General features: G+C 44.8%; 1 protein-coding gene across 1 annotated transcript in view; it reads right to left on the bottom strand.

Moving 5' to 3' along the window:
• Nucleotides 1–2194: 2194 nt before the first annotated feature.
• Nucleotides 2195–10783, bottom strand: part of SP100 (SP100 nuclear antigen) — a 76485-nt gene continuing 67896 nt past the window's right edge. The window contains exons 20-24 of the mRNA XM_063092434.1: nucleotides 6070–6185; nucleotides 4464–4584; nucleotides 4160–4231; nucleotides 3481–3624; nucleotides 2195–2467 (exon numbers count right to left, since the gene is read on the bottom strand). Of these exons, the coding sequence (XP_062948504.1) occupies nucleotides 2339–2467; nucleotides 3481–3624; nucleotides 4160–4231; nucleotides 4464–4584; nucleotides 6070–6185 (582 nt within the window). The 3' untranslated portion in view covers nucleotides 2195–2338. The remainder of the gene's footprint in view (nucleotides 2468–3480; nucleotides 3625–4159; nucleotides 4232–4463; nucleotides 4585–6069; nucleotides 6186–10783) is intronic.

Genomic DNA, 10783 nt, shown 5'->3' with positions numbered 1-10783 from the left:
GAAATTTATTTGAATGGTGAAATGGTGAGTTGGAGAATTAATTCTAGTACCAACTGGAGATAATAATTTCTGAGATCTGAGTACTGCCTTGAAGGATTTAGTGTATTAAACTAGAAATCAGCTCTGACTGAAGTAAGCCAAATTCCTAATAGCCTTGGGGAATCTGGAATGGAGTGACAGCCACCTCCATACATTCTGGAACTGTTACCATAAGGCTATTTAAACCTAAAGCCAGACTTACTGATGCCTAAAGGAGTTGTATTAACATAGGAATGCTGAAAATGTATCTTGTGAGCCGTACTCATGCATCTGTATCTAGGATGCAGCAGAGAACCACTCATTAGCCTACATGATGCTGTGAAACCAACAGAAAAGCTGATGTACGGACTAGGGGCCGTCTCCTCCCTTCCTCTTTATTCTTCCCTTCTCTGTGATTATAAAAATGGTGAAGTTCTGCTGGTTCTTTGGAGAGGACTTCCTAGAGCTACTTGGTGTTTTCCTGGGTCACGGTCACACATGTTAGCTCAAATCAACTCTTTCATATTTTGTCAGTGCCTCAGGATCTTTTTCCAGGTTGTCCTTCTGTTCTAAACCAGCTTCCATTATCTGGTGTTCTTTTTCCATAATCAGGATACATTGGATCTGCGAAACTGTCAAGCAAGGCTGACGGATTTGGCTAGTAAAGAAACAATAGACCCTTCTAAGATTCAGGCAATTTATGACTTACATAGCAAAAGCAAGAAGGGCAAAGGTGCCAGCTCCCCATGTCCTTTGTAACCCAAGGTAGCACTGGAAAACAAGGGGCTGGAGGATGATATGTGATGCAACATGAATGCTGCATTCATGTTGCAGCTGAGCAGTTTTATAACTTGCAGCTGTACTCTAATGGCGGTGAGGTAGAAAGCCTCAGGCCTCCTCAGAACTTGGGAAGTGATGAGAAACTGTGTCGTGGTAGAGTCCAGAAGATGAGCAGGTGAGTGGGAAATGGTCTTGAAGCAGCTTTTCTCAAGCCTCCCTGTGCTCATGTTTTGGAGGAATTATTGCCAGAATATGATATTCTGCTGAGGCTCAGATCAGATCCGCTGCACTTATATCTTGCCCATGTGGTCTATGTGGAAACATGTAGGAGACCAAAATGTGCCACCCCAAAATATGCCTCTTTGGCATAAGGATTATTTTGAGAAACAGCAAACGCAGAAGTTCTAAAAACAGAGTAGAAGTTAACCCTTTGTAAGGGAAATCAACATCTATAAGATAAATTTCCTTTTGTAAGGGTGTCTTTCTCTCTGTACCAGAAAGAGAAGGACGATTCTAAATCACAAGAGACCCTAATCAATAGAGAAGTCACCTTAAATGTGCATAACAAAACTTATTCTTGTTTACCATAGTTTTTCTGGTTACCCTCATCCTGGCCTTCCCACACCTTTATTTCTTTGTTTTTAGCTGGAGACGGTATTTAAATCTGAATTATAAGTCACCTCTTGGAGAGTTGCTCATTTTCCTGTGTGTCTCCCATGCATGTATTTACACGATAATACACTTCTGCTTGTTTTTCACTTGTTAATCTGTCTTTCATTACCAGGGCCCCAGACTAGAATTTAGAAGGGTAGAGGGAAAATTATTTTTCCCTTCCCTATACTTACAAGCACACCAAGGTGCTCTGGCAGAGCCGCTCCCCAACAGAACCAAGAATGGTCAGAGGTTTTAGTGCCCAAGTGAGAAATTCTCCCATCAGCTGAACCAATTACAATGCCATGAATTGACAGTTGGAAATGCGATAGTGTCACCATAGCTTTCCTGATGCCACCGGGCAAGAGGCAAAAGAAGATGCTATCCAGTATTCAATAAGATAATTAGTATAAATAAAAAGTATAAACAACAGTAGCTTCCTGTAACAAGCAGTAATGGGATATAAAATGTAATGGAAAAAGATCACTTTCACAGTAACAACAAAAAGAATAAAATACTTTGGAGTAAAAAAAAGGAAATAAGGTCCTGTGTGGGGAGGGGAAGAGAAAACATTACTGAAGAATCTAATAAAAGATTTGAATAAATGGAAGGCTACAATGTCATTCTTTACAAAAAGACAGTATTTTCAACTGTAACTTTCACTTCAAATTATTCAATAAGAGAACTTAATAAGACAATCTTACATTTTATTTACAAAAATAAATGAACAGGAGTGGACAAGAAAAAAACGTGGGGAAAAAAAGCGTGATACTGTATGTTGTTTGCACAGGAATAGGCATATTAGTGGGACGTTGGCACCCTGGTAACTAGGTGGCACCCTGGTAGCTAGGTGGCACCCTGAAGGCCTGAAGGGGGAAATAGGACTGGGCTACATTAGCATAACAATGTGTCCAAACTGAGAACTGGTCTTGCTTGTTTCCTGAACTGCAAAAATGTTTTTGAAATCCTTCTCAAAGATGTCCTCTAGTTGAAGTCCCAGACTGATGCATTTATTGCCCTGGAAAAATGAAGATAAAAACAGTAATAACCACTGTTCAATAAGTTTAGACACCCAATGTTTCAGATAATCTGGAGCCTTATTTTAAACTACCCCAAATGTTAAGTGAGAATTAACCCTGTTAGGAGGAACTTATATTCCCTGAGACTTTGATTATTTCTCTTTAAACCGGAAGAGAAGCAAAAATAGTACTATATTGCTGTTTAATCCCCGATCAGAACTTTATCGATTAATTTAATTTAAAAAATTCTAGTTATTTGATTTTTAACTACAGCACATATTATTTGTAACAATATGAAATGTACAGAAATAGTACAGAAATATCAACGGGAAATGAACGGTGTCTTCCTTTTTTCTTCACTCTCACCCCTTCAAGTAATTTTTATTAACTTTTTCTTTTTCCTTTCTATTTCAGAATTTAGTTTAATTCATTGAAATAAAGCAGCTGAAAGTTCGTCTCTCATCTACTCTTTGAAATTCTTATTTTTAAAATTTTTATTATTACTATTTTTTCATCCTTGTTAACTTTTTGATACACCACTAAAAAATTTGGATAAAAAGGAATCTAAGATTTTGATATTTGAGAAATTTGGCTTCTCTTTGTTTAGAGAAGAGAAACCATAGCAGCCTTTAAAATGTACTTCTGTATAATAAATTAGGGTCAATTATAAATAAATAAATAAATAACGCTAAAAAATAAAACTAAAAAAATAAAATGCACTTCTACTTCCTGTGGAAGTGGGTAGGTCTGCAGCCTACTCTTCTCTATGAGCGAGAATTGACTACCTAGAAGTGAGCAGACTCTGAGGTCCTAGGGTTGTGTTTGCAATGACACGTGGCTCGTTGCAGTTTTCCCCAGGTGCACCACAAGGCTTTCGGGATACTTTCAGAATCTGTACTTATGTCTGGGCTTGCTACACGATGAGGGCAATTGTAACATCTACCTGATACAAGAAGTTGAAAGGTAAAGGGACTTAATTGAAAGAAAAAGTGTAGCAGGGAGAGCTACTTACCCTGTAAACCATCCGGTGGTTCTGAAAGATGAGGCGCATGTCCCGCACAAACCCCTCCACTTGGGGGTACACCTTCTCATTCAGCCTTTTCTTGATTTTGTCTAACCACATGGGCTCCTGTGGTCCCTGAGACCCCTCTCTACTCTGCTGAGAAAAGTACCAACGGGAGGGCTATTAAGCATGGTTGCAAGTCTGGCTTCTGTAGACCCCCATTGTTATGGACTGAATGTTTGTGCCCCTTCCATCAATTCATATGTTGAAATCCTCACCCCCAGTGTGATGGAATTAAGAGGCGGGAGCCTTTGGGAGGTGATTAGGTCATGAGGGTGGAGCCCTCATGAATGGGATTAGTGCCCTTATAAAAGAAACTCCGGAGATCCCTCTCCTTTTATTTCTGCGATGTGAGAACACAGTGAGGCAGCAGTCTGCAACCCAGAAGACCGCCCTCACCAGAACCTGACTGTGATGACAACCTGATCTTGAACTTACCAGCCTCCAGAACTGTGAAAAATAAATTCTTGCTGTTTACAGCACCCAGTATATAGTAATTTGTTATAGTAGCCTGAACTAAAATATACATCAACAAGGCAGAAATAATGGCAGCTCGTATTGATGGGATTCAGATCACAGAATGAACAAATGCAAATTTCAGGATTCTTTTTTTCCCCCTGTTACTTACATAAGATGGTTCTGAGACAAAAAAGGAGCTTTTGGGACAGCAATAGACCTTCAAGAGGAGCAACTCACATTTCTAAAAAAGATGAAAGAAATTTTAAGTGAAAAGTAGCTCAGAGAGAGAGTGCCCATATGCATGCCTAGACAGACCGCACGGCTCCCACACCTGTGGACTCTTTGAAACAATGAGGATTTTCTCTGGAATACAAATTTTGGAGTTAGGTCATGTGACCAAAGCACAGCATGGGCCAGCAGTTTACTGCTGAAGAAGAGAAAGGAGGGGGATTTCAGTTCACATCTTGACTCACCAACTGTTCCGCAGGCAGCATCTCCCTCATCAGGACCTCGGATTCCTGATGACATGGTTGGCTCTTTGGGCACGTTTCCTGGATAGACTTTGTCATGCAGAAGGTGCAACTCCATGGATTCCTGAAGGTCAAGCATACAATGAGCAAGGGCAGGTTCTGTGAATCAGCCACATTCCCACAGCTGCTAAAGTCCTCTGTTCAGGAATGACTGGTGGTTCCCACCTTGTATCCATTTTTCCTCGGCATTAGAGCCCCTTCCCATCCATAGTGGTAGCAGAGGTGACAGTCTGTTGAGTGAGGTGCCCCACTGAGTGACGGATTCTTGGTCACAACTTGGGGCTCCCATCTGAGCCACTGTGCACTTGATATCGAGCCCTGTTTGCCATAATCAGGTACTGGAAATTAGTACCTTAATTAGCACTGAAGTCTTGTTCCTCGATGAGCCAATCAGATTATAGTAAAACTCAGGAAACCAGCTTGTTTCTCAACTTTGCTCAGTAAGCACAGAGCACAAACTATGGGCATCTTCTCCTCTGGCATTGCCATATCTATAAGGAGAATCTTTGCTGCAGAAACTTCTACAAAAGGAAATTTACTGACAGAGTGTCAGATATCTTCCATTTTCTCCGAGATTCATTTTCCAACCTCCTCTACCAGGCTCTCTGTGCTGAGAGACTCTCAGTAATCAGGTGGACACAATAACTCGTCCCAGTGGTGTCAACCTCTCCTTGTCCACCCAATGCTTTCTCAAGGGGCTCGTTACAAAGTGGCCACAGTGCAGGGAGGAGAGCTATTCATGGACTAGAAAAACAGCTGATCTGTCGTCTGCCTCTACAGATTGCCCAAATGGTCAGAAGCAGAGGTCTCAGTGATCCCCTGATATGGCCCCCGGGGGCAGGTGGATCACATTAGACACTTCCCTTTGTGGAAGGGCAGTGCTGTGTCCTCGCAGGGACAGACACACTCCTGGTAGAGATCGTCCTCCAGGCCACAGCAATCCTGCCCACAACACCACTCAGAGAACTACTTATTAATCTCCACAGTATCCTACACACCATCACCTCTGTCCAAATACACATTTTACAGCAAAGAACATGTAGCAGGGGGCTCACACTCACAGAATTCACAGGCCCTATCATGTGCCCTGTGATCCAGACTCAGTTGGCTTGATAGACTGCTAGGATGGCCTTCTGCAGGCTCATTACAGCACCAACTTTATCAACTTTGTGATGTTCCCACAGCAGGTGACATGTGCTTTAAACCAGCCAGTGCATGATGTCATCACCCCATCAGTGTGCTTGGGTCTGGGAACTAAGTAAGGGAGGTGTGTGTGTGTGTGTGTGTGTGTGTGTGTGTGTGTGTGTGTGTGTGACATCTCTTACTGTCACACCTAATAACCACTTGAAGGGTTTTGTTTCCCATTAATCTGCCTCGGCCAGCACTGTGACACAGTTCTGGATGATACTTCTGCATCCTGATGCTCAGGATCCTGCTCCCTCTGCATCAAGACACACACAACTAGAGACAGAAACTCTGCAGGGTGTGTGTGTGCAGCAGGAGGAGCCGTACCAGGAGAAGGAAGGGCTGAGGTCTGCATCGTACTAACCTCTCAGTTTCCACGGATGGGATGTGGCAGTTCTCATGAAAGGATCTTGGACAAGTATCGCAGCAGAACAGCCGTCCCCACATCCTGCACACCTCACATACATTTGAGTTTTCCGGCTAGAAAGGGAGATGATGTAGACATCACTGGAATCAGTGAGACCCCGGGAGGTCGACATGCTGGGACTCTAGAATATATGAACTTTGCATGTACCAAGGTCACACCTGTAAATTTCTCTCTTCAATATATTAAGGAACGACACTGAGTTGAGATTTCAGAAGACAGTCCGGCCTGCAGCAAAGTTCAGGAGATAGTGGCTGTGTCAGACCAGAAACGTTTTCTTCATGAAAACAGGGATTTGACACAGAATGGCTAGCAACAAAAAAAGGATGAATGAAAGGCTATCTGAGAAATATATTATTTGGCTGGCAAAGCCTGGCCAAGGAATACAGTGTCTCATCTAGCTGTCCACATCGTATCATTTAAATGGACTCATTGAAGGGTGAATTACTGAGAATTTAATATGATGGAATAAACTTCTGATATATCACTGTGTCCCATATTCTTGGCCATAAGCTCCATATGACTGAAAAAAGGGCCTGGGGAGAGGTTCGTGGACTGTGGGTTCAGTGCTGGAGGGCCCTGAGCTTGTGGCAGTGCCTCTGATGACCAGGTGGGTGCCAGGGAGGACAGAGCTCTTCAGCTCTGGGAGCCTATGGGAAGATCCCCCAAGGCTTAGTTAACTTGGCATGTAAGGTGTGGAGGTACCATTTCTGATGGCCAAAGAGTGTGGTAACATCAACCACCCAGGGTTGAAGACCAAGGCTCTACGCTCATCTTCTGGGTCCATAAAAGAGCTGGTAACCTTGTTCTTGATAAAGAAAATGGAGGAGCCCAGAAAGTCAATTGATACTAGATTTCTCACCAACCTCAATACATGGGGCCTTTAGCCAGATTTAATGTCATTTAGTGCAATTAAAAATTTGACAGTATTTGCATGTAAGTATTGTGGGGTAACTCGCATGAGTTAAAACAATAGAATTTGTAGGCTAAAATAAGAATTGGTCAAGAAAGAAGCCCACTGATGGGCAAAGGAAGTCACATCCCCCCTCTCTCTTTCTCATGATAATTCATGTAGCAATAACACGTGGACACCTACACACTACAATTTCTATGCATGAGGGCCGTGTGTCTGTGCTGGAGAAACACCCAGAAGGATGGGCCCCTGGCTTGTCTCCTGGTACTACCTGCACAGAAAGAGAGTAGTTTGAGGGGAACTCTGCGGAGGGAAAATGTTTCGTCCAGTGAAATATCCCGTCTATCCCATGGGCTGGAAGGAGGCATTCACATCCTTGTGTGACCATCTAAGCACCAAGTAATGCACCGACTTGGGGACTGGCCTACCCAGTGATGGGTGGTTGGGACGCTGGTGGGTGGTGAGGCTATGGGGACGTGACAGGGGCACCCTTTCACCTCTTCCTTCTAGAAGCACTCTTCATGTCTTGTTCCACGATCCTCCACCCTCTTGCATTCCCTCCTAACACTCTACCTCATTTCTTCAGGGTCCTCACCTAGAATGTGGGGATCTGCTGGGGCTCTGTCCAGCATCCTCTGCTCATCCTGCTTTCCTGGAAGACCACAGCTGTTTCCCACGACCACTCTTACTTCTATATCCCAGACTTTTAGACCTGCGTCCTGGCCTCCTTTAGAGCCCCCAAACATCCAAACCCTGCTCTTCGCCATCACCAGTGAGGTGTCCTTCATCACGTCTAAACTCCACGCTGGTCCCAACCACATCTCTTGTCTTCCGGTCTCAAATCTGCTTCTTTCTTATGCTCACCATCTTCCCAGCCCCCGCCACCCACCCAGAAGCCTGGAGGTGAACACTGATTCCTCCCTTTCCCCATTCCAGATATCCAACCCATCACCCGTCTGGCTGATCCTAATTTTTAAATGTCTCACTTCATTCTCAGTGCTCCGTCAGATCTGCTGCTACAAGGGTGGAGAGGCCTTAGTTATAATACTATCTCATCCGCCAAAGCAAAGTGCCCTGCTATTTGGGTTAAAAACAGTAACAGTCAGGAATGTCATTCCTGGGCCTGATGAGCCAAGGTAAATTGGGACAGACCTCAATGTGTAATTTCTCCTCATCTATAAATTCACTGTAAGTAGAGATACAAAAGTCACATATATGAAGGAATTCTAGGCTGCAATATGTATCTTGCCCGTATGCTCTCTTTCAATAGGAAAACTTGAATGGTCTGTTAGGGACATCTTTGGGTCCATCCCCACATGGGCATGGGGCCCTGGCATGGGGCCAAGTAACTATTTTTCCTTTTTGTCATAACAGATGAGACTCACGGATGCTGACCACTATTTTTAGGCTGTTTGGTTGAGGTTCCTGAACCATCATCCTGTAAAGTGCACTGTGAGTGCACCCTGAGAATGAGCAACACAGGCCAACCCCACACCTGCAGCTCCATTGCCTGGGAAGCTGCAAACTTGGTGTATGTCTCTTTATTCTTTTTAGGAAGAAACTTGTTCTTTTGTTTAGCAATGGTTCTCAATCTGCTGTATAGTAGAATCACCTGGGGAGCTTTTTTTTTTAAGGTATAAAGGAGTTTATTGATCATGAACGTCTCAGTAAAAGGAGGATGCAGCATTCGAGGAGCCACCTTGGAAGCAGAGACCAGGCTCTTAACAGACACCAAACCTGCTGGTGCCTTAATCTTGGACTTCCAGCCTCCAGAACTGTGAGAAATAAATTTCTGTTCATTACAAATTACCCAGTCAGTAGTATTCTGTTGTAGCAGCCCCAAATGGACTTAGACAGCCTGAGTGGCAAGGGTACTGCCCGGTGCATATGCTAATGTCTGAACATGGTCATTTCATTTCTACAGACATCACCCAGAGCATCCTTTTCTCTTTCTTTTTCAATTTTTCATCTTCCTGCCTTCCTTCCTTTTCTTTCTTTCTCTCTCTGTCTTTTATTTTGTCTTCTTCCCAGAGCATTAGTTTCTGAGGCTGGGAAGTCCAAAGTCCAGGGAATACATCTGGTGAAGGCCTTCCCTGGTGGTGGCTTCAGCGACACAGGGCATTACCTTGTGAGATGGTGGAAGCAGAGAGCCACCTGGGGAGCTTTAAAGTGAATTTAGATGCCTGAGGCTTCATCACCAGAGACTGTGATTCACTTAGTCTGAGTTGGGGCATAGGCATCAGTAAGTTTTAAACGTTCTCCAGATGGTTCCAATGTGGCTGTTAGTTGAGACCTCTGGTGCCTAAAGTAGTGGTCTCTGGACAAGCAGCTTTGGTAATAGCTGGAACTTGTCAGAAACACGTATTCTTGGGCTCCACCCCTGATTTCCTGAATCAAGAGCCCAGGGGTGGGGCCTAGCCAGCTGTGGCCCACCCAGCCCTCCAGGTGGTTCTGATGGGCACTACAGATGGACCAGCATCGGTCCACTCACAGCTTTGGCTGTGCTGAAAACCCACCAGGGGAGCTTTGGAAAATCTCAATTTTTAGGCGGCACCTCAGGGTGGGACCAATAACACCTGAACCTCAGGGGTGGGACCCCCAGGTGATAGCAATGTGCAGCCAAGGTTGAGAACCAATGTTCTAAAAAGATTAGAACAAGGCCTGGAGAGTCATAAGTAGAGTCGTTATCAGCTGCAAGTTCATCCTAAGAAAAGTCACAAAAAGAGGTGAGGACACCCTTGCTTTCATCTTCCCAGAGAGCTTGGCTGTGGGCTGTGAGAAATGCCCCTCTGTATCTGCCTCAGTCATCAAACGAGTTTTGGAGACCCCAGAGATGAGAGCTGGTTGAGTACTGAAGGGTCCCACCTAAGTGGAGGAACACAAGCAGTGTGGATGTATCTAGATCCTGATAGGGAAGTGCAGTTACTAGGAAACCCAAGGGCGTCCAGCCAGGAGGAATAGGCATGCCATCCTGTAGCCAGAGGCTCCCCCTGCAGTTGTGCAAAATGCTGACCCTGCCTAAAATGTCCTTAGCGTTGCAATGAAAGGAATCAAAACATGATTTAGCTTAGAGAGTGGAGTCACCATGATTCTGTGAGACCACAGAGCAGGCAGCCATGCAGCAACTGGAGCATGGATGGGGCCTATGGGATCAGAATAGTTTGCACCAGCTAAGTGGTTTGAGTAAAAATGTCTGTGATTTGCTAAGTGGTGATGGTTTCAGTCCTAACCAGCTCAGCACGCTGATGGCTTCCTCGACACTGGCTTCAGGGGCCCTGTCAAGGACCCACTTGCCCAGTGTGCATTTCTCTGCAGAGTCCACACCTTGGACTCACCAGCTTGGCCTGGCCTGTTCCTTCTGCTGATGCCTAAGACCATCTTGAGCTCTGCCTGCACCTGGAATGGAAGTCTGGGAGTTTCCTTCCCATTCCCACTGCCTTCTTTAAAATACTGTTATCTTCTCAAATTTGCTCCTTACCCCTGCTCAGCAGGCCCACCCTGTCCATTACCACCTCAAGGTCTGTCTCTAGAGACCCCGGGGGTCTAGAGCTCCTCCTCCCATGCTCACTTTTGGGAGAAATGAGGAGATGGGAAGGTTTCCCATGAAGCAGACAGAAAGGATGTGTGCACACTGAGGCATAGCCCAGGCCCATCCACCTGGCTTGGGTGATGCCTCTGGAGTCTTTGCTCGTCACGCACAGCCGCATTCTCCGACTGAGAGTGAGTATGTGCCAGGGAGAA

The sequence above is a fragment of the Cynocephalus volans genome, chromosome 1 (assembly GCF_027409185.1).
Source record: "Cynocephalus volans isolate mCynVol1 chromosome 1, mCynVol1.pri, whole genome shotgun sequence".
NCBI classification, from domain to species: Eukaryota; Metazoa; Chordata; class Mammalia; order Dermoptera; family Cynocephalidae; genus Cynocephalus; species Cynocephalus volans.
This window is presented reverse-complemented; position numbering and strand designations above follow the sequence as displayed.